The 24,145-nt window shown below is 40.1% G+C and overlaps 1 protein-coding gene across 1 annotated transcript in view; it reads right to left on the bottom strand.

The window, feature by feature from the left end:
* asic1b (acid-sensing (proton-gated) ion channel 1b) overlaps positions 1 to 24,145 on the bottom strand; it is an 856,126-nt gene that overhangs the window by 760,021 nt on the left and 71,960 nt on the right. Inside the window, exon 2 of the mRNA XM_034166038.1 lies at positions 21,053 to 21,248. Within this exon, the coding sequence (XP_034021929.1) occupies positions 21,053 to 21,248 (196 nt within the window). The remainder of the gene's footprint in view (positions 1 to 21,052; positions 21,249 to 24,145) is intronic.

The raw sequence follows: 24,145 nt of genomic DNA on the forward strand, positions 1-24,145 counted from the left end.
ACCTTAAAATCATCCATGCCTGTTCCTGTTGGAGGGACTGTTTGTACTAAGGTGACAGGTGACATTTTATTGATACAGCGATAATTACAGGTCTACTCCCCCACTAAACTAAATCCATATACTAAACATTAGCAGTTAGTGGTAGTTTAATTCATAGTGGTTTACTGGTTGAGCAATATCAGTTAACTTTTCAGTAAGCAGATGAGTGCTTATCAATCCTAACTTTTCGGCTACCTGTAACCACCACTGCATGGATTAAACAGATTTCAGATCTACACAGGCCTTTGTCTTCACCCTCTCTCTCGCCCTTTTCATCTTTTGACTCATGCATGTCACACTTCCATATGCCATGTCGTCAAACACATCATTCTTTCGTTCTGTAATTAAAAATGCAACAGACGCGGGGTGAACGGTGGATTCTCGTGTTTCTGTTTTCAAGAGGGACATTTGTGACAGTGAGAAATCGTGACACAGGAATCTGGAAGCATCTTCTTCCTCCCTGCTGGAAACAGGAACAAACTATACTCTGAGACGGGAGGCAGCTTGCTGTCAAACCTCCCGCGTGCTCGGTGTTCATGCACCTGAGCTCAGAGTCTGAAAAGCTGACAATGAATACTGGGGGTAAAAGCAGTTCCCTAATTTGTAGTGCACACAGTGAATTTGTTTCCAGACAGGCATCTTCTATATTTGACATAAATTGTCAATTTGGAATATTCCCATAAATACAGTATTAAGTTATGACTTCATGTCTGTTTGTTGAATTATTTTAGAAGGATTTTCAAAAAACTCAAGAACCACTTTTAATAGAAGATGGTAAAAAAAAGTGCAGTGTGGTGTGACAATAAAAAGGAGCATTGCCAAGAATATGAAATATACTGCTTTAAAAAGACAATCCAAAAAAAAAAAAAAAGAATGATTATCAGAAAATGTCATAAAAAGGTTGAACTTATCCTGGGATGTGTTCCCATAGATTTTCAGGCAAGTACAGATCGGGGCACCAGGATAACATTTATTTATTTATATTTAAATGAGTATTACCATTTTAAAAAATAGACACAAAGTGCATTTTTGTTGTTGGTTTCTGTGTTGTATTTTGCATTATTTGATTGAAAAATAATTGGGTGTGTGTTGTGATGGATACCTTTTGGGCCAGAACCCGATTAACATTGTGAGAGTAGATATTTCACTAATGAACCACTTTCCATGAAAAGTTGCATCTTACTCAGAAGAAAACCTTTTAAAACTGAGGCAGCTTTAAAAACAGGCAGAGAAAAAAAAACTGACAGTGACTGTTTTCATCATTGCAATCATAGGACCAAATTCTGAACATTCCAGTGTGCAAGATATGTGATGAGGCCCCTTCATTTCAGAAAAATGTACTGTTCCCCCACTACTATCATCATGCTTAACTTTGCAACCTTACGTTACTCTGGTGCCAAATGTACATGTTCGTGAGGTGCAACGTATGTTACCTGAACTAGTAGATGTGTGTTCATGAGTGACAGGGAGACACACAAAGAGAGTGATCTAATGAGAGAGAGAGAGAGAGCGCCTTTGAAGAAAATGGGTTCCCCCTACTCCCATTCACTTTTCCCCCACAGTGGCCATAATGTTTCTTGTACAGGCAAATGGAATGTACGGGAGCTGGGAACCTGTTTATGTCAGGTGCGTCTGACTGTTGAACTTTTGAAACTGAACTCTTGAAAAACAGCTGGTTTTTGATGGACTAAGTCGTAAGCAATTTCTGGTAAAAGCATGATATCAGTATCCCAGTTCTGTGCCTGATTTTACCTCATTTTTAAACCAACATGCCTACATGAACACAAGTACTATTGTGATTTGGAGGACACTGGCATGGGACGTAAAATGACAACAGTGTCATGCGGAAACTATTGATACGTGCATTGGGATGTGCACCACCACATGTGCACCAGCTGGAACAATGCAATTTCATTTGTATTTGACAAAACAAGAATCATTGCCTATTAAGTTTGGTTTAAAGACATTTACCATAAAGGTGTAACGGGCTTCAACAAAGTCACACAGTGGGAAAATTAGTTCAGAATATCTGAACACATATTAGTTGAAAATAAAAATATGTTTGAACTAACAGATGAGACTGGGCCACTGTCCTAGTTGTACTCAAAGAGTTTTTTTTTTTTTTTTTACCCATTAAGGATGCATCCATTACTCAGCCACATCCTAATTGATCCATATCGTTGAGTTCTACCGTAATAGCAAATTGATTTATTATCCCTCAAGAGATAAAGTGGTGGGAACAGTCCAACTAAAAAGAACAGCAGAATCATTGGGTTTGAGGTGATGGATGAGATTGGAATGCCAATTAATAATTAACGGGTGGAACAATGGCAACATGTGTCAAAGACAGTGAATGAGCAATGAGAGATTAAAGCAGATTTAACATTGTGATTTGTGATAGTCTGTCTGGGTGGTTGCCATACAGGACCCACGGCAGTTCTGTGGTGGTCGTGGATGCATTGAAGCGCTGCGCCAGTGCATGCGTCAGAGGTGTGCGCTGAACATTTATCTCCTCGACTAGGGGAGGTGGTTTGGAGTTGAAAAGATGAATGCTGCTCAAAAAAAAAAAATGATGTTGGAAACCTGTCGCTGTTAATTAAAATCAACTTGACACTGAACATGTTTCACCACCGGTGAGCTGAAGAACATGAAAAGCTTTCAGACTCCATTGCCAAAGAAAAGCCTAAATCACCTAAGGTGCCTGCACAACACACTCAGGAACATCTATTTGATCCAAGTAATATTTGTGATTAATATTTTTTTTTTTGGATTGTTTTTACTTTAATGATGAAGTTTAAAGGAAATAAATTTGAGTGTGTCCTTTAACGTCATTAGTAAGCAACAGTTAATGCCTACTAATACTAAGGCTTTTACAAATTTTTGAAGAATATCATCTAATTATCGTTATTATCAAAGTCCAAAAAAAAGAAAAAGAAGAGATTTCACAAATTGCACACCCCTAGCAACCAGTAAATCTTCATTGTTATTTCTACGGCTATGCATTCCAGAAGGTCACAGACTATGTCTGGAGATCGCAGTTGTCCGCACGTCATCACATGTCAACACAGATTTCTTACTTTCAATTTGAGCAAAAACAACCATCCCATAACAATAGACTCTGGAGAACACCTGGAACATCAGCATAACTGTGGTTCTCCTAGGAAATGTCTTAACTTTACCAAACTTCAAGGGTTTACCAAAGTAGGTCAAAATTTGCAACAGACAAAAATAGATTTTGAAACATCTTTTAAATAACAAGAGTATCTTATTCATCTTGTATTTATTAGAGAGGAGTCAAAGTGTTTGGGATTGCAATTAGCATTGATCAAGATCCAGGCTTTAAATTACTTTGTGGACTTGGTCATCAGAATTGTATCTGTGTGGAATTTAACCCTCTGGGGTCCGAGGGCATTTTTTGGACAGTTCACTCACCTGGCATAAATGTTTTATTATTGCTGTTAACAGCTCTCCCTGCATCCCACAATCAAGTTTTATGTCTCTTTTTTTCAGAAAAACCTGTGCCTTTAGAATATATATGTTTTCGTTGTGTTTTATAAGTGTAATAAAGGTTTACACTCAGAAATAAAAGGAAAAAATAAAGCGAAAAATAATTTGCCACACACATTTATTCAAAACACACAGCAAACTATAATAACTGTTTTGACACTTTATAAAGATAAGCTGAGGTCTTGTGTGAAAGTCTGTACAACAAAAAGGTTCAAACAATAAACACAAATGCACATTTTGAACAATATATACAAAATGGTCTATGCGTTTTATTTTGATATGATAAACAGTGCTTTATGCAGAGAAAGCAACAGAGTTATCCAGTAACATTCACATGCAAACTAGTGGAGCAATCATGATAGTTACACACTCTGTTTGAGCACATGATATTGTCATCAGAGGCTCTCCGTCTGCTCTGTCTGCTTTCACTTTCGCTGTGCATAATGGCGCAGGGCGCACTGAGTATGTGCTAATAGTATGTACTCATTGGAGCACCCAGGGGGCTATTTAAATGGGCCAACTAGTAACTTACGACGGTGAACCAATTCCAATTGGACACTCACATTGCGCACATCACACAGCTTCTATGAGGAGTACAAAGATGGCCGATGGCTGGCTCGAAAGTCCGCGGAGTTAACTTTTCAGCAAAAAAAAAAAAAAAAAAAAAGTAAGTTTCTATCTCATATCATTAAAAAGGTATTTATAATTTAGTAAAGCTTGGTCTTAGCCGTCGGCCCCAGAGGGTTAAGTGTCAAACTTTTAGAGACATTCAGTTATCTCAGCAGTGACTTTGGGTTGTCTTTGGGTCTCCACCATATGAGATTCAGAGACATCTGGGAAGAGTTTATGAAATCATGAGGTCCCTGGACAAAGCTTGGCTATACAACACCGTTGCAGGAGAATGACGGCCCACATCTTTAGGGACCTGGTACATCTTGTGTTATTGTATGGTGTCAGACTTGGAAGCTATCCATTGGCTAACCATTGAGTACTGCTGTAACAACCTTGAGTAAAGCAAATGGTCACTTAGGGAAACTCAAACAAGAAGCATGACATGCATTGTGAGCAAATGTCAACAACAACATTCTGGCCATATGGCATACATATCTAGGTATGTTCCTGCATGCAGTTACCACAGTGTTGAAGACCACAGTGGCTGGAGAAGGCCAAGGGATGCACACGTTTCATCTGTCTGGCTACTTTTAAGAAATAAGGATCGACTGTTTGCGTGCCTGAGTGGTTGGTGTCCAGGACCCAAGATAGTTCCATAGTTGTCGTAAAAGAATACACGGTTCTTTGGATTCTCAGGCACTTGCATGGTCCTTCCACTCACAGCCATATCTGCGTGATGTAAACTCCAGGTTATAACTACACTGGGAACAGTATTGAATTTGGCACACCACAACGATGTCTCCTCAAATCCGATCTTTCCTCTTCCTTTAGAAAATACCAAGACCAAGCATTACAAAAACCCAGGACACTGTATGAAGTTTTGCAGCACTGAAGCATACTATCTGAACAACCAGTTTAATGGAGAGCACCAACATCAAAGAGAACCAACAGAGTCTCAGTTATTCAAAAGATGTGATTGTGATATTAGTCACCCATCAACATATTATCTGGAGTGAGTTCCTCGAGTAAGAAATACGACAGACTGTGTACTCAATAAAATTCTTCCTGAACTGTTTCTGTACATTTATAAGAGTACAGCTCTCTTTAATTAAACATGAAGTCATATAAAAATCTAATTACTGTCTTAGTATTTCCATCACTTTTATAGCATTTTCTCATTATCTCTTGCGGCGATGATTCAGAAGCTGCAGGCTACCTATTAATATTAACTCGAGGGTCATTTTTCTTTCCTGCTGTTTTTTTAATGTCAGCTAAGCTAAAAATGAGACCCAACTCCAACCTTATGCATTCCTAATTAGTGCAAGTCTTTACAAGGACAAGGCAAAGGTGATGACACAATGAGTGAAGGTGCTATTGATAGAAGTTAGACCATTAGTTGATGCTTTGTATTCGAAGTGAGGAACGTGTTCAGACTTTTTTCAGCAGACACTGAGCCACCCATGCTCCGCCCCTTTCTGCATGAATGTGTTCACTGTGAATCCTTGCAGATGGGGCTCTCAACATGGCGACTTCCAGACAAAGGTTTTGACTGTTCTGGGTGTCTATAGAAAGCCTATGAGTGATGTCATGCAGGTTTTGTCCAGTGTAGATATGCAATCTAAGATGGATGACTAGAACGGTGCCCAACACTGCATCCAGGATCAAAGATGGCTCTGTGGCAGTATATGTAGCCCTGTGAAGTGACCTGGCCTTTGAATGTTTATGAGTGATGAATGTGAATGAATGAATGTTTATGAGTGAATGGTAAGAATATTTCATCTTCACATCATGAAACATTCTTTCCATTGCACGAATGAAAAAACATTCATTATTTGTTTTATATAACACCTAAAATAGAACCTCATCACTGGTCCTTTGAGGTCAAGAGGTTCCAAACAGTCTAACACGAACTTTAAATAGCAGTCCAATCCCATCCAAAATTGTTCTCAGTCAACTTGCAAAAACAGTCAGATAGTTCAAAAATAATCCAATCCAAAATTGTTCATACACAGACTGCTTTCCTCAGTGCAGCAAAAAAAAAAAAACAAAACAAAAAAAAAACGAGAAATTATCGAGCTCTTCATCCACAGCTGTTCTACTTCAGCTAGAGACGTCCCAGCGAATACTGCAAATGCCTCCAGACAGCTTACGGCATAGTGGATTTGTTTTTTGTGTTAGAAGAATGAGCACCATCGATAAACTTGTTCAAATCGTAATCTGTCACTAAAACAAGCCCGGGTGTGTTTGTTTCTAAACTAAGCACTGCTGTTGTGTCAAAGTGGTTGCAGCATGCAATGGTGCACAACGTATGGAATCAAAAGTGCATGGTAAATGGAACAAAAGATCCATATCATGTGACATACAAACCAGCAATCAAATGTCAAGGATCTATTTAGGTGTTATATAAAACAAAATGATCAAATGTGATCAGACTCCATGATACTATATGTAATAGAAGCCATTTGTTTCCAGTCGTTTTTCTTAACCAGGATGTAGCTTACAATGCATACTACTGAAGCTGGCGGAGAATGAAGTGTGTTAATCACACTTCGAGTGCTTCTATATATTTGAGGTGTGCAGAGGCTGGTTGAGGAGCTTTCTGCTTTCTTTTGGCCTCTAGCACCAGCGATTCTTTCTGCACCATTAGTGCAAACTGCTGAGCTGTTTCATGCAAGTCTGTTACTATACTACTACTGTTGGGCCTCTGGAAGCACCATTTGCCAGAAGCACAAGTATCCACTCTGAATGTGGACACATCAGCACATTAGAGGAGCTGCGCTATGTGGGCTGTGTTGTATCCCGCTGCTGTACTATAGAGCTTTATGGGGTTCAGGGGATGAAAAACAGAGCATGAGACATTACACCTCACAGGAGTAGTAAAGAACAAGCAGGGGCTAAAGAGAGAAACAATAAGCAAATTCTACAGCTATTAATCTTATTTTCAGATAAAGACCAGATTTATAAACAAATAAATCTATTTAGAAGACCAGTTTGCTTGGTACCTGTGGCCCTGCACATGTAATCAGTAAAATTAAGGGAGTAACAGAAGGAGATTAACAGAGTTTCTGCACTTGTGAATTAATGCACAAAATTTCTGAGGACTTTATTGGAATAATTGCTGACCAGACTTCTTACAACATAAGGACTGAAAGGGATGACATCCATCAAATGTCTCGGTAATTAAAGGCAATAAAGGGTCTGCAAATGGAGTGCAAAAGAGCTTCATTTACTTTGAACAAATAGAAATAATTTCTGAGGAAAAAAACTTTGTTTCCATCAATAAATGGAGATATTTTATGGCGTACACTTAAATAAGATTTTCAGTGAACTACAGCAGTGCTGTGCTTTGGATGAGACTTTTACAAATGTGCATTAGCCTGCAATTAGCACAGAATTCTCAAGAGACAGCAACCATACAACACAATGGCATCATCACTCGCCACCTGCTCAGGCAGGAGCATCTGTGGGAGAGTTATTTCATCTAGATTAGCGTTATCTCCTGCAGTAGACTGCCACTGGTTAGAATGTGTAATGGTTTAGTGAGTTCATGCTTTTCTTTTGTCTTTTTACACAGCATTTTAATTCCTGGGGCTTCAATATCACTTGCATTTTTCACAGTATGACAAGTTAAATCAGTATACAGAGATCCACAGTCATTTAGTTTCAGGAATCTCTATAATATTTGTAACTTTAAGATTAGGATCCTATGTTGAAGTTAGGGTTGTGTTGAGATAGTGTTACGATTTCAATCAGGGATCTGATTTTGGAGGTAGGGTAGGTTGAATGTGGCAGACATCAACCGAGAGAATCCTTAATTCAACAATTACCACAAGGTATATATATATATATAAAAAAAAAAAAAACATAGCTGGAATGTGTGGAACCACACTGCACCGCTGATGTCGACAAAAAAAAAAAAAAAGAAACAGCTGGAAAGTGTGGAAACATCACATGCTGTTGTGGAGAAACAAAAAATAAATACATGCCACTCACGAGATTCGAACCTGCAATTTAGAAAAGCTCTGATTAACAAACAGAAACTTTACCACTGCACTACCATCGTCTTATAATGGAGTGTAAAATGCCTAAAATGAACAGGGAGATAAACATATTTAAAAAAAAAAAAAAAAAGAAAATTTAGATGATGTAGATGAAGAGGAAGTTTTTGTTATCTTTAATTATGGTGAAAAAGCACTGTAATAACTGTAAAAACTGTGTTTTTGGTGATACATGACTGAAAGTGGCGTATTTGTTGCACTGATGGCTTGGAGTCCTGTTGCGTGCAGCTCACAGGACATGCATGTCCTGTCAGATAGTTTTGACATTCAGATCACCTGCTGCATGACCATATGATCTGATGGTCCATTTCACATGGGACAGCCTGTCAATGTGTGCACTGTGCGCTTGCTTGCTGCAGCCCGTCGCAAAAGCGATATATGTTTTTATGTATGTCCACATGAGGACAGTAACTCAACACACACAACCTCACAGTGGACAGTTGTAAGGCCATGTCCGTCAAAACACGGTACATGTTCCCCAGCCGTGACATCCAGAATCAGAGATCTCAACAGCTGCTGCTGTCAGCGGCCGCACTCCCTGTCTGTTCAGTGCAAAGACCAACGTGTCACTCACTGTTTCTGTCATTTTTTTTTGTTATTTTGTTATGTAATTGTGTATGTAGTTATTGTAGTACTTTTAATTTCTATACCTGTCCTGGCTGTGCTCTTAATGTGATGCGTCATGTGCACTTAGCCATCACTTGCAGCCGTCAGTGAGTCTCTGCTCAGTGATCAGCTGGGAGGCGACTCGCCATGCCGTGTGCGCTCAGACGTGGCTGCCCAGTCCCCATCTGTACATACATATCAGCATACCATGCAAGTGCCTCTCTCCCGGCATGCCACATGTGTCGCGCGCAGGGGGGCAACACACACACAATACATACACACACACTGCACGTGTTGAGGGGGGAGCCGATACTCTGGCACAACACATGTGATGCCTTGCAATGCCACCCTCGTGGGGGCACTTAGACAAATTTCACATCCAGCTCAAAAGTGGTCGTCTGCTCACTATTTTCGTGCTAATAGCACAAATGGCCCCACATTTTCTAAGTGTCCAGCGAGTGGTGTTGGATGTTCGAGTGTGTGGGCTCTCACAGGGCACTCTCTGTCGTTCGACTGCTGGTATGCGCGAATAGTTGTAGCGACAGGTGTATGAGGCGTTAGAGGCAGTGCAGATTTTTCATGAATGGCATGCGATTCCTCTTTCGTGCGCTAGTTGGCTTCAAATGTGCTATGTGTGAAGGGGCCCTAAGGCTGGGAAGGTAGACTGAGGATAAGCTTGTCATTATTTTCCTGGAGCATCCTTAATCATTTACTAAAAATATAATAATTACTAATTACAGAGAAGCTACAATACCAATATTGGATGTATGTAACGGACATCAAGTGCTGGACCTGTTTTGCTTCATTTTGGAATTTGATTTGACATTATAGACTGCACTGTAGTATAGTGTTGGGCATGATGTTTGAACTGTGTCCGAGACTGTAAGTCGTCCTTCAGTTTGCAGGTAATTCTGTTTTGGGGGTCGGTGGTAGGCTTACCACTTTAGCCACTGTAAAACACTCCTCAAATCACAACAATGGAAAAGATGTTCTGCTTCCACACTTCAGTAACTCTGCTGCTGCCTTCCACCTGAGGGTGCCAAGCATCATGAAGTAGAAGTGGAAAAGGCACTTGCATCCTCATTTCTGGAAAAGTAGAAACCAATGGAGAGCACAGACGCTCTTCTCTGTGATGGGTTGTAGCTGATGGGTTTGGTCACTGCATGGTCCAAACCTGAAGTACCTCATGCAGATGACACCTGAAGCATCCTTTCTCTCAGGAGGATGACCAACTTCCAGTGCTATTGAGGGAGCTTGGAAATGTCCCCATTGCAGAGAGAATGCTCTCAGAGGTCAACAGATCTGGAAATGGTAGACCTCAGTGAGTTGGTACACCTGCTTTTGGTCTGGTTGCTTCAATGGTTGCCATACTGAGGATCTGGCAATTAATGCAGCAGACTGGCAACCGCCAATTGGTGTCAGATATTATCCCTATGAATCAGTGTGTTATGAGGGTCAGACAGATTGTCTGTCTGGGTGGTTGCCACCAAGGACCTCAGGTGCTTCTGTGGTATGGAGATATGTGGCACAAGAGCATGCTTCCAGATCTGGCCTGACTGTACTAAGCCTGCCTGCCTTTTCAGTATCTTCACATTTAGCAGCTACCAATAGCAAGCAGCCACAAGTGAGACAAACTAACACATATAAGAGATTGGCTGGAGAAGATAATCAAACATCCACTGTAACTACTGTCAAACAGAAAAAAACAAACAAACAAACAACGAAAGTAGATTATTTTCATTATCCATCAGTTCAAATATTTAGAAAGGAAAGATTGAAATCTTACAAAGGTGTATTTTCATGGCAAAATTAAACTCTAATCAATTTTATTGTGATTATACAGTGCATGGAGCATGTACAACGAAAGGTACACCAATTCCAATGAAGTTGGGACGTTGTGTAAAATGTAAATAAAAACAGAATACAATGGTTTGCAAATCCTCTTCAACCTATAGTCAATTGAATACACCACAAAGACAAGATATTTAATGTTCAAACTGATAAACTTTATTGTTTTTGTGCAAATATTTGCTCATTTTGAAATGGATGCCTGCAACACATTTCAAAAAAGCTGGGACAGTGGTATGTTTACCACTGTGTTACATCACCTTTCCTTCTAATAACACTCAATAAGCATTTGGGAACTGAGGACAGTAATTGTTGAAGCTTTGTAGGTGGAATTCTTTCCCATTCTTGCTTGATGTATGACTTCAGTTGTTCAACACTCTGGGGTCTCCATTGTTGTATTTTGCACTTCATAATGTGCCACACATTTTCAATGGGCGACAGGTCTGGACTGCAGGCAGGCCAGTCTAGTACCAGCATTATTTTATTACGAAGCCATGCTTTTGTAACACGTGCAGAATGTGGCTTGGCATTGTCTTGCTGAAATAAGCAGGGACATCCCTGAAAAAGACGTTGCTTGGATGGTAGTATGTGTTGCTCCAAAACCTGGATGTACCTTTCAGCACTGATGTGTTTAGTGCAGGTACTGTAAACGTAAGTATGAAATGTAACCATATTATTTGCCAATGTGTGATTGTGGTACATAGTATAATGGATAAATGTAGTTGTTTGAACTTTAGGGCCCCTTCACACATAGTACGAATGTGGTCAAACTGCACATGAAGTAGGAATCATATGCAATACGTGTAAAATCAAAGCTGCCTCTAACACCTCGTACACCTGTTGCTACAACTATTTGTGCACACCAGCAGCTGAAAGACAGAGTGTGCGCTGTGACAGCCCATTCAATCCCTCTCGCAGAAAGTGTCGGCCAAATTCCAGGTGACACACACGAACATCTAACACCACTCGTTTGGCACTTAGAAAATGTGTGACCATTTGTACTATTGTTTCTGTGTAGGCTCTCAGTTGTCCATGTGGTTTCCATAGTAGAGAAGCTTGAATCTTCGACTGGACTGGGTTGCTTGACGCGAGGACGTTTCGTTTCAAATTGCAGAAGCTTCCTCAGCTAAAATTCTTGCTCTGATAGTCTGACTTCTGTCTTGACTCTTGTAGAGAAGAATAAACAGAAGCCACAAAAGCTGGAGTTTTAAACCCAACCAGACCCCTCCTACCGAGAGGCAGACTGCTATTGGCTAGTGACTTCAGCTTTTGTGGCTTCTGTTTATTCTTCTCTACAAGAGTCAAGACAGAAGTCAGACTACCAGAGCAAGAATTTTAGCTGAGGAAGCTTCTGTGATTTGAAGCAAAACGTCCTCACGTCAAGAAACCCAGTCCAGTCGAAGATTCAAGCTTCTCTACTATTTGCACCATTAGCACAAAAACAGTCAGCAGACAATCACTGTCGTGCTGGATGTAAAATTTGTCTAAGTGCCCCACGACTGTGGACCTGCAAAAAGCAACACACATGTGGTGCATGTGTGTTTGCGTACATTCTTTCTGGGTTCTCTGGCTTCCTCCCATTTCCAAAGACATGAATATTAGGTGAATTAAGACGTTAAAACTGACCATAGGTTTGGGTGTGAATGTCTGTCTATATGTGGCCCTGCGATAGACTGGTGTCCTGTCCAGGGTAACCCTACCCTTTGATTGCTGAGATGGGCTCTAACCCACTGCGGCCCTTGATTGGACTAATAGAAAATGAATGAATGAACTGCAGCAACCTTCAGCTTCCTGGCAGTTGTCAACAATGAAAAAAACTAAATCTACATGCACGTTTTTAGTGGCACTAATTAGAAAATTCTTCTTAATGTAGTGGTTTGATGAAAAATGTTTCCTGTCTTCACAAGTACAATATTTCTTGAGATATTGTGACAACCAAGCAAACACAGTTGACATTTTCCCCAAACAAAAGTGTTAATGTCCTTGTTGATAATGCAGTGATTTTTACAGAAGGAAGAAACAAACAGAAGTATTGAATATATTATTCACATGTATCAACAATGGAAAAGTTCAGCTGATAAATTCAGATGCATCTGACTGCATCATGACTCATTTGGCTGGAATGTGATTTTTGTTGTCTTCGCTGTGTTTCAAACTCTTTTTGCCTCTGGCTGTGTGATGAATTATGTGTTACATCACTGACCCAACTGATCAATTGTGAAATTCACTGACTATGATTTTTTACAACTGACTTCATTGATTGGCTGCTGCAGCCACTGAAAACATAGTGCAATAGTACAAAATATGTTTGTCAACCATATAAAAAAACAACTCAGCACAGACCAACAATGCCAAATTTGGACAGAATTAGTTTTACCATAAGACGTCTGTAATATTTATGGCTCATTCACATGTGATAAGAAATATCAGTATAGATGACAGAGATGGGAGTGGCTACTCAATTTACAGACAACCGTCACCTCTTAAAAGAAAAAAGTATTTTGTTGCTTCCACTTCAACTAAAGGCAAGAAGACATGCAACTAGTCAATGGCAGAAACTATGTTTATAATTTGTTTGGTGGCAGCATCATTTTGGTTATGTCATTATGGTTAGATGAAGGTTTGTTACTGCCAGTTTGTTGATCTCGATACAGGGTAAATTACCTCCATTTTTATAGTGCTTTTCCATTTGACGTAGATGTTCAAAGCTCTTTGCAGTGACGCCACACACACACACACACACACACACACACACACACACACACACACACACACACACACACACACACACACACACAGACCAGCGTCAGAGTGCTGCCATGCTTATTTGGGGTCTCTTCCTTTCTCTGCCCCTGATCAAGGCAGTGTGTCTACATCTGGAGTTGGTTCCTGGGCGCCTGACTGTGGCTGCCCACTTCTCCAAGTGGTCGGATTGTGTCTATCTATAATTAGGATGATTAAATGGTTAAACGCAGGGGGTGTTCACAATAATAGTAGCATCTGCTGTTGACGCTACAAACTCAAAACTATTATGTTCAAACTGCTTTTTTAGCAATCCTGTGAATCACAAAACTAGTATTTAGTTGTATAACCACAGTTTTCATGATTTCTTCACATCTGCGAGGAATTAATTTTGTTTGGAACCAGGATTTCGCTCATTTACTAGTGTGCTTGGGGTCATTGTCTTGTTGAAACACCCATTTCAAGGGCATGTCCTCTTCAGCATAAGGCAACATGACCTCTTCAAGTATTTTGACATATCCAAACTGATCCATGATACCTGGTATGCGATATATAGGCCCAACAACACCATAGTAGGAGAAACATGCCCATATCATGATGCTTGCACCACCATGCTTCACTATCTTCACTGTGAACTGTGGCTTGAATTCAGAGTTTGGGGGTCGTCTCACAAACTGTCTGCGGCCCTTGGACCCAAAAAGAACAATTTTACTCTCATCAGTCTACAAAATATTCTTCCATTTCTCTTTAAGCCAGTTGATGTGTTCTTTGGCAAATTGTAACGTCTTCTGCACATGTCTTTTATTTAACAGTGGGACTTTGTGGGGGATTCTTGCAAATAAATTAGCTTCACACAGGTGTCTTCTAACTGTCACATCAGTTACAGGTAACTCCAGACTGTCTTTGATCATCCTGGAGCTGATCAGTGGGTGAGCCTTTGCCATTTTGGTTATTCTTCTGTCCATTTTGATGGTTGTTTTCCGTTTTCTTCCACGCGTCTCTGGTTTTTTTTTTTTTTTTTGTCCATTTTAAAGCATTGGAGATTATTGTAGATGAACAGCCTATAATTTTTTTGCACCTGCGTATAAGTTTTCCCCTCTCCAATCAACTTTTTAATCAAATTTCGCTGTTCTTCTGAACAATGTGTTGAAATTATCCTCAGGCTTTTAAAGAGAAAAGCATGTTCAACAGGTGCTGGCTTCATCCTTAAATAGGGGACACCTGATTCACACCTGTTTGTTCCACAAAACTGACGAACTCACTGACTGAATGCCACACTACTATTATTGTGAACACCCCCTTTTCTACTTTGTTTTAATAATAGCCCAATTTCATAGCCTTAAGAGTGTGCATATCATGAATGCTTGGTCTTGCTGGATTTGTGAGAATCTACTGAATCCACTGGTACCTTGTTTCCCATGTAACAATAAGAAATATACTCAAAACCTGGATTAATCTTTTTAGTCACATAGCACTACTATTATTCTGAACACTACTGTACAATGACACTAAAGGCCCTTCTTTTGTTCAAGGAACTCAACTGCACACCGGGAGCATCTTGGGGATTAAGGACCTTGCTGAGTACATTATTGATTTTCTTGTTTGATCTGGAAATAGAACCTACAACCTCAGCGTTGGGACTGAGAACAAGTGAAGCACATTTGAAGGTAATTGATGTGGCTTCAGGGTGTGCATGGTGGATTACTAGTTACCACTGTTGCCTCACATCATGAAGGTCATGGGATCACTTCCCACCTGCTCCTTTCTGTGTGGGATTTGCAGGTTCACATGGGTTCCCTCAGGCTTCCTCCCGTTTCCAAACACGTGCAGATTAGATGAACTGGTGACTCTAAACTGACCGTATGTGTGCATGTGAGTGTGAATGCGTTTGTCTGACTATATGTGGCCCTGCGACAGACTGGCCTCCTGTCAAGGGTGTCCCCTGCCTAATGCCCTATGACTGCTGGGATAAATGATCCGGATTCAGAATTTTGTTTGATTTTACTTTCTTTTATATGTTTATGACAAGATATTTTGTATCTTCTACGTTAGAATATCTTATATCTTCTGTGGTCCTATCTTACACCTGGCACAAAGATGTAGAAAGCATAACATTAGCATAGGTAAAACTCAGAAAACTTGTATCACCTCCCTTAGTTTTCAACTGACTTAGTTCTGATTGGAAGAACTAATCATTGTGCACAAAACTTGGTCATTTTATGAAATTTCCACAAAGGATCTTCTTATTAAGCTGATTTAACAAGTTTTTGATGCCTGTCTTTGATCTCCTCCCTCAATTCTCTCCATATTTTATTTCTGATTGAGGTTTTAAGTAGAAATTCGCTTCAGGAACAAAACTCGGTCATTTGTTGATTTTCATGTTGTAAACAAATTATTTACTTTCAGCAAAACTGTATCTCCTCCCTTACTTTTCATCTCCATAACTTGGTTGTCACTTTGGGTGATTTTCTTGAACATGGCGGCGACAATTAGATTGTTCAAGGCCTCATGAGCCAGGATGGGCTACTAAGTCATTGAAGTTCTGGTATGTAGTTTCCACCTGATGTACTTGTGATTTTTACAGTCAGCACCTAAATCATGTACAGTAGTGTTCAGAATAATAGTGCTATGTGAGTAAAAAGATTAATTCAGGTTTTGAGTATATTTCTTATTGTTACATGGGGAAAAAAAAGGTACCAGTTGATTCTCACAAATCCAACAAGACCAAGCATTCATGATATGCAAACTCTTAAGGCTATGAAATTGGGCTATTAGTTAAAAAAAGTAGAAAAGGGGGTTTTCACAATAATAGTAGTGTGGCATTGAGTCACTTTTGTGGAACAAACAGGTGTGAATCAGGTGTCCCCTATTTCAGGATGAAGCCAGCACCTGTTGAACATGCTTTTCTCTTTGAAAGCCTGAGGAAAATGGGATGTTCAAGACATTGTTCAGAAGAACAGCGTAGTTTGATTAAAAAGTTGATTGGAGAGGGGAAAACTTATACGCAGGTGCAAAAAATTATAGGCTGTTAATCTACAATGATCTCCAATGCTTTAAAATGGACAAAAAACAAAACAAAAAAAAAAACAGAAATGCGTGGAAGAAAATGGAAAACAACCATCAAAACGGATAGAAGAATAACCAGAATGGCAAAGGCTCACCCATTGAGCAGCTCCAGGATGATCAAAGACAGTCTGGAGTTACCTGATAATTATTATTATGCTAATTTATTTGCAAGAATCCTCCACAAAGTGCCTCTGTTAAATAAAAGACATGTGCAGAAGAGGTTACAATTTGCCAAAGAACACATCAACTGGCCTAAAGAGAAATGGAGGAATATTTTGTGGACTGATGGGAGTAAAATTGTTCTTTTTGGGTCCAAGGGCCGCAGACAGTTTGTGAGACGACCCCCAAACTCTGAATTCAAGCCACAGTTCACAGTGAAGACAGTGAAGCATGGTGGTGCAAGCATCATGATATGGGCATGTTTCTCCTACTATGGTTTGGGGCCTATATATCGCATAACAGGTATCATGGATCAGTTTGGATATGTCAAAATACTTGAAGAGGTCATGTTGCCTTATGCTGAAGAGGACATGCCCTTGAATTGGGTGTTTCAACAAGACAATGACCCCAAGCACACTAGTACACGAGCAAAATCTTGGTTCCAAACCAACAAAATTAATGCCTCGCAGATGTGAACAAATCATGAAAAACTGTGGTTATACAACTAAATACTAGTTTAGTGATTCACAGGATTGCTAAAAAAGCAGTTTGAACATAATCCGGTTGCTAAGCGCTGACATAACGCATCACGTAATAAATCTGTTTCCGGGTCCAAAGACCTGCAAGTTTACAGTTAAAGTTACATCAGTATGATCCTTTTAAGGATCTACAATTTAAGTTTAGTTTGTGTTTACAGTGTGCGCAAACCTCCGTCCCGCTGTTCTCCGCCTCCACCTCCGTTAACCGCATTCATCTGTTTCTAAGGTAAAAACACTTAAAACTTTTTTCCTTTTACTTTATATATTTTATTATGCACAGGTAAAATATACATGTCTGTTTGTTAATAAAAAATATTTATTACAATAAACAGGACGTTAAAGTGCAAACTTCACTTTCCCCCTGAATGACATGAACAGGAAGCGATTGCAGCTCACAGCAACTCCCATTGAAAATAATGGAGAAACAACCTGAGCGTCTGACAATTTTACATAAAACAAACGCAATAACAACGTCTAAAAACCCAGTTAATATATCCAGTACAGGTTTAGGCACAATATACAAAGAGTTTTATGTTGCAATGTTAATGCTGTTGTCCGTGTGCAACGGTTTAAGTGCAGCCTGATCAGAGAGTCTCAGTGCAGTTCTCAATGTTAATGACAGCGCCTTTTTTGTTTGGAGCTGGAAGTTGAAAATCACATGACGCATTACATCACACTTAACAACCGGATTGTTTTGAGTTTGTAGCATCAACAGCAGACGCTACTACTATTATTGTGAACACCCCCTTTTCTACTTTTTTTTTTACTAATAGCCCAATTTCATAGCCTTAAGAGTGTGCATATCATGAATGCTTGGTCTTGTTGGATTTGTGAGAATCTACTGAATCTACTGGTACCTTGTTTCCCATGTAACAATAAGAAATATACTCGAAACCTGGATTAATCTTTTTAGTCACATAGCACTACTATTATTCTGAACACTACTGTAAATCCCAAGTAGTTTTGTTCTTATCTGTGAGTCCACGGGTGTGCTGGTTTAAAAGGGAGGTCTGATCTGGTGCACTGGCATGTTTCAGCCGAACATGCAAAAACCTGGTCTATAGTCCAGCCAAGTGTATTTATGGTATTTAGTGGGCGCAACCCTCAGACACACCTTACATAAGCAGATTCAGAGCACATGCACATCCTGTTTGTATATGTCGTGGTTGCTCTGCATTGTGTTGCTTGACTCCTCCCATTCACTCCTCTTGGGATGTGAACTCACAATCTCCAGCACGAGAAGTACACACTCACACAAGTCAGCCAAAACCTCTCTGGCCTGAGTGGCCATAGTATCTTTTGGCTGTGATGGGAGTGAGTCTTATTGACTACCGCATGCACAGTGACTCCTGCTGGCCTCTATAGGAGGAATTGCAATGATGTCACGCACTGGGCGGGGCCACAGTGGTAGTCAGTAAACTCTTATGCAGCCACTGACTCTGTGTAATATTTGACAATGCCACCGTTCAAAGCATGCACTAGGTGATCATCACACACTGACAAATCAGTGCCATGCATAAAAACACATCACCTCCAGATGGATGACAACCTGTATTAAAGATTTTCACTTTGCAGCATTTAGTCTCAAGGATTTGGTTCAGAATTGTGTCCAGTACAGGTGGAAGATGGATCATATGAGCTCACCCTGTGTTCAAACTCATCATATTAAAAACAAACCTCCCCTTCTGTATTTTTTTTTTTTCTTTTTCCTTTGGTTTTCTCTGTGCAGCTCCACATTTAGGTGATAAACTATCACAGAAGTTATTCTGTGGGCTGCAAACTAACAATGATCTGATTTTCGGTTCATTCTTTTGAAATCAAATACAGATTAACATGCGTAAAAGAGCGATTTGGCAGAGAAACGGATGAACACAAAGTGTACAGTTGGACTCACTGGTGTCAAAATGACTGTAAGCCGAGAAGGAATAAAACCAGTCAGAGGAAATGCAGAGGCAACTGTCCCAGAAACCGTGGTTCGGTTCTAGCTGGTCTGGTGGCTTTCAAGTTGTTAAAATTTATGAATAAATAAATACATACCTACATACATGTATATATAAAACCTTTGGCAACCTTGCACTGGGTGCACACGCAGAACTGCTGCATTTAATGACTGTCAGCACAGGTGAACTGCAGCCTGACGCACAGATGTACACACCAGCCAGACTGTGCAGGAGTGTCTTTTGTGGACTGCATTTAAAAAGTTACTCAGCTTCAAAGCACATCCTGGTGTTGCACTGCACTCAGCCCACAAAAACGGGAACAGACAGCAGAAAGAGCAGACAGACAACATCTGAAGCAGCAGGCTGATCACAGCATCCCCTCATGTGACCTCTGATAAAAGAACTGTACGCCTCCATAAAATTGAAATCCTTCAAGGTCGTCATCTCCAAGATTTAATCCCTCACTCGCTTTCGATCTTCGGGATCAACAGTTGACATGGAGTCTGAAGTCATCTTCCTGTGCATTTTCTCACCGCATCTGCTTGGAGTCTGGCGTTTTCTGCCTACCAGTCTGTGTGCGCATGCACGGAAAAGGTGGACGTAAACACCAGTGATCCCTTCTATCACATATACACACTGAAACTGAATTAAAAATGACTATTCAAAAACAAAGTAAGAACTCTTTCACTACTTCACCTCAGGAAGCTTTGCTGGCTGTCAGCACTTGTGTAGTGGCATAAAGGAGCATGTTCATTAAGTCCCCACAAATCCTACTACTTGACTTCACTTTGTCTTCAACTTCTTTGCACCCAGTCCCTGACTTTGTACTGAGATTATGGACCCTCTTCGGCCTCTCCCTTGCATCACTTGGGGTAGCAACAGCAGATCCAAGATAGAACTACATGTTCATTTGGCACAAGTTTTACACCAGCTGCCCTTTTTAACAGAACTCTGCATTACTTGAAGAATGGGGACGGGTGGCCTTGAACCGGGAACCTTCTGCACTGGAAACAAGCACACTTCACTCATCCACCACCCCTGCCTTGAGATTATGCACTCTCAGAATAGCACAAATAACTGACAGAAATTGTGCTATTTGCTGTCAACTGTGTGCTATACACCATGAAGATAGTGCCCCTAGTGTCACAGGTCCCAGGTAATAACTATGTGTGCACATTTGTTGATGTCAGCAAAATGCACATTTATTTGCCGATCACTCTTGCACTGAAACTTGTTCTGTACCTTATTACAAGCATAAGCACACTCCAGTGACAATATACCCCCCCCACCCCACCCCGTGCACTTCCCACAATTACCACAGATGTTTCTGATCCAAATCCACATACCATACAGCACATAAAAAAGGTTGCAAGGTTGTAGGTAATAGCTGTCCAGAAAAAATAAAAACAAGAAACCACCACACCGACAATAAAACCCCTTCAGCACTGGCTGATGGTGACAAGCTGTCTTTTTTTAAGTTCTTGCTCATAAAATGAGTGTTGTGGGGTTCAACCTGACCCTGGGTTCAGCAACAAGTTTCATACTTTTATGAGAACATTGCTCATTCTTTCAGAATATTATCACAGCACACAGGAGCCTGCAGCGTGCTGCTGTGCATCACAGTACTCCTATGTTGTCTCCTCTGTGGCCCTTTGAGTCAGAACTTGCAGAATGCTCCTCAGTTCCATCTTGAGGGGTGCAAAAGAGCCATCAGAAGTGACTGAGCCTCAAACAACTGGGCTGAGGATAAAATTCCATCTATACCTTTAATTTCCTGTAACAAGTACCTCATTTACCCATCAAAAAGGAGCATCTGCACACACTGGCCATTACTGAGCATCTCTATTCTGAATATGTTCAGCTGACCACACTGCTGTATCATGCAAGCTGCAGATGGCTTTGCAGAGACATGCAAGTCATCGCATTTTTAACTCACCACATTGAAGTTTTCAGCGTTGCACTCTACGCCTCGGTAGTAGCAGGAGAGGAGCATGTCCTTGATGTCATGGCCTGTTCGGTCATAGAACTCACGCATATTGAATGGGCGGGGCTTGTAGTTGTCGAAGTTGGCTCTCTCCTTCAGGATCTCCAAGACGGTTTCCTCTACCAGGTGTGTGTCCCGAATTTCATACCTAGATAGGAAATATACATATACTCAGGTAACATGATCAAGTTGAAGAACACAAACGCACAATTCCAGCTACAGTATTGCTTGTAGTAGGACTGCAAAAAATTTAATTTTTGAAAATTAGCTACCCTATTTTTATAATTAACCAAGTAATGAGATAGGATTTTGTAATTTACTGAATAAGAGATGTTTAAACTTAATTTGATGTCAAGTTTTTGCTATCAGTGAAGAGTGAAAGTGATCAAATCCAAATTCTTAAGTTCCTCAAAGATTCAATTAAACTATTACTGTATTTTCTGGAGTACAAGAGTAAAAGTCACAGGGTTTTTTTTTATTCTGTATTCACACTATCATGGATTGAGTAACTGGATTTTTAACAGATTTAAATCATTTGGCCAGTGGCAAAGAATTACCTAATCCATTGGTTGGAATGAGTGGACAACTACAGAATGTGACTTGGACACAAAAAGGAGATGAACAGACAACACACAAGTAAAACAAGGTTCTACCGGATGTCTACTGGCAAGCTTGCAAAGTTATATAGCACAAAATGGTAAACAAAAGCAAAGCCACCAGGGAAGCTCTCAGTCTGGTGTCCACTCAAAGTTTTAAGCAAGCACAAAACTTTTTGACGGACTCATCTGACATCAACTAACAACAAAAAATATATAATGAATGAGAAACAGACTTGTGCAGGACAAAAACAGGCACAAATGGATCAAAATTTCACACGTTTCCTTAGTCCATCAAAATATGACTTACACTTTACTTTTAGGCGTTCTTATAATCTGGAATATACTGAGTTTTAGATCATGGCTTATACGACAGTATTTTATTGTAAAAGTCAAGTCTGGAAACATGCACTGGTGCCACATCCACCATATCATGGAACCAGCCAGGGTCCTGGATAGCAACTACCCAGACAGACAGCCTGTCCACCTCCACCTCTCTAAAGCAGGCATCAATTTGCCACTCTCTATCCTGTGAAGTCCTCAACACCAGGCACCTGCAGACTTAATTCTGGCCATTAGGTACGTGATACCTTGATAATAATGGTGTGTATCAAGGTGAGACATGGAACACAAGTTTACCTCACTAAGACCTTGGACAGTTTCAATTCTGGATTGACCATGCCCCAACCTCTGGTTCTTATCAATGAAGAAAATGCAGAAGTTAAATAATTTTCAGTTTCTCAAATGGATGGTAGAGATTGGCTCCAAAAGTGAGTTGCTTCCCATTGACCATCAGAGGCTTGCCCGTCCAGCTGCAGCTGCTAGCTGATATGGTGGACAGAGTCCTTTCTGAGCATTTTTTAAGTACATATATATGTAATATGGCTTGTCTGATGGATCATCTAAGACATCTGCACTTCAGTATTTGCATCGAGCAATATTTTCATAGCAAACAATTTGAGGTTCACTCAAGGCCTGCCCACAGACGAATGACATCACCGACACGCGTGAAAAAACTCACGCATGCGCAAGAGGGTTCAAGCTTGTCTGACGTAAAAACATATGAATCAAATCCATTTATTTTTTGAAAAAATAAAAAGGACCGCTTTTTTCATCACAGACCTTGTGTGTATATATACAACCCCTGGCAAAAATTATGGAATCACCGGCCTCGGAGGATGTTCATTCAGTTGTTTAATTTTGTAGAAAAAAAGCAGATCACAGACATGACACAAAACTAAAGTCATTTCAAATGGCAACTTTCTGGCTTTAAGAAACACTATAAGAAATCAAGAAAAAAAGATTGTGGCAGTCAGTAACGGTTACTTTTTTAGACCAAGCAGAGGAAAAAAATATGGAATCACTCAATTCTGAGGAAAAAATTATGGAATCACCCTGTACATTTTCATCCCCAAAACTAACAGCTGCATCATATCAGATCTGCTCATTAGTCTGCATCTAAAAAGGAGTGAACACACCTTGGAGAGCTGTTGCACCAAGTGGACTGACATGAATCATGGCTCCAACACGAGAGATGTCAATTGAAACAAAGGAGAGGTTTATCAAACTCTTAAAAGAGAGTAAATCATCACACAATGTTGCAAACAATGTTGGTTGTTCACAGTCAGCTGTGTCTAAACTCTGGACCAAATACAAACAACATGGGAAGGTTGTTAAAGGCAAACATACTGGTAGACCAAGGAAGACAAAGCATCAAGACAGAAAACTTAAAGCAATATGTCTCAAAAATCGACAAATGTACAACAAAACAAATGAGGAACGAATGGGAGGAAACTGGAGTCAACGTCTGTGACCGAACTGTAAGAAACCGCCTAAAGGAAATGGGATTTACATACAGAAAAGCTAAACGAAAGGCATCATTAACACCTAAACAGAAAAAAAACAAGGTTACAATGGGCTAAGGAAAAGCAATCGTGGACTGTGGATGACTGGATGAAAGTCATATTCAGTGATGAATCTCGAATCTGCATTGGGCAAGGTGATGATGCTGGAACTTTTGTTTGGTGCCTTTCCAATGAGATTTATAAAGATGACTGCCTGAAGAGAACATGTAAATTTCCACAGTCATTGATGATATGGGGCTGCATGTCAGGTAAAGGCACTGGGGAGATGGCTGTCATTACATCATCAATAAATGCACAAGTTTATGTTGATATTTTGGACAATTGAAAGGATGTTTGGGGATGATGAAATCATTTTTCAAGATGATAATGCATCTTGCCATAGAGCAAAAACTGCAAAAACATTCCTTGCAAAAAGACACATAGGGTCAATGTGCAGATCTGATTTGATGCAGGTGTTAATTTGGGGGATGAAAATTTACAGGGTGATTCCATAATTTTTTCCTCAGAATTGAGTGATTCCATATTTTTTTCCTTTGCTTGGTCTAAAAAAGTAACCGTTACTGACTGCCACAATCTTTTTTTCT

This window comes from Thalassophryne amazonica, chromosome 3, assembly GCF_902500255.1.
Source record: "Thalassophryne amazonica chromosome 3, fThaAma1.1, whole genome shotgun sequence".
Classification (NCBI taxonomy): Eukaryota; Metazoa; Chordata; class Actinopteri; order Batrachoidiformes; family Batrachoididae; genus Thalassophryne; species Thalassophryne amazonica.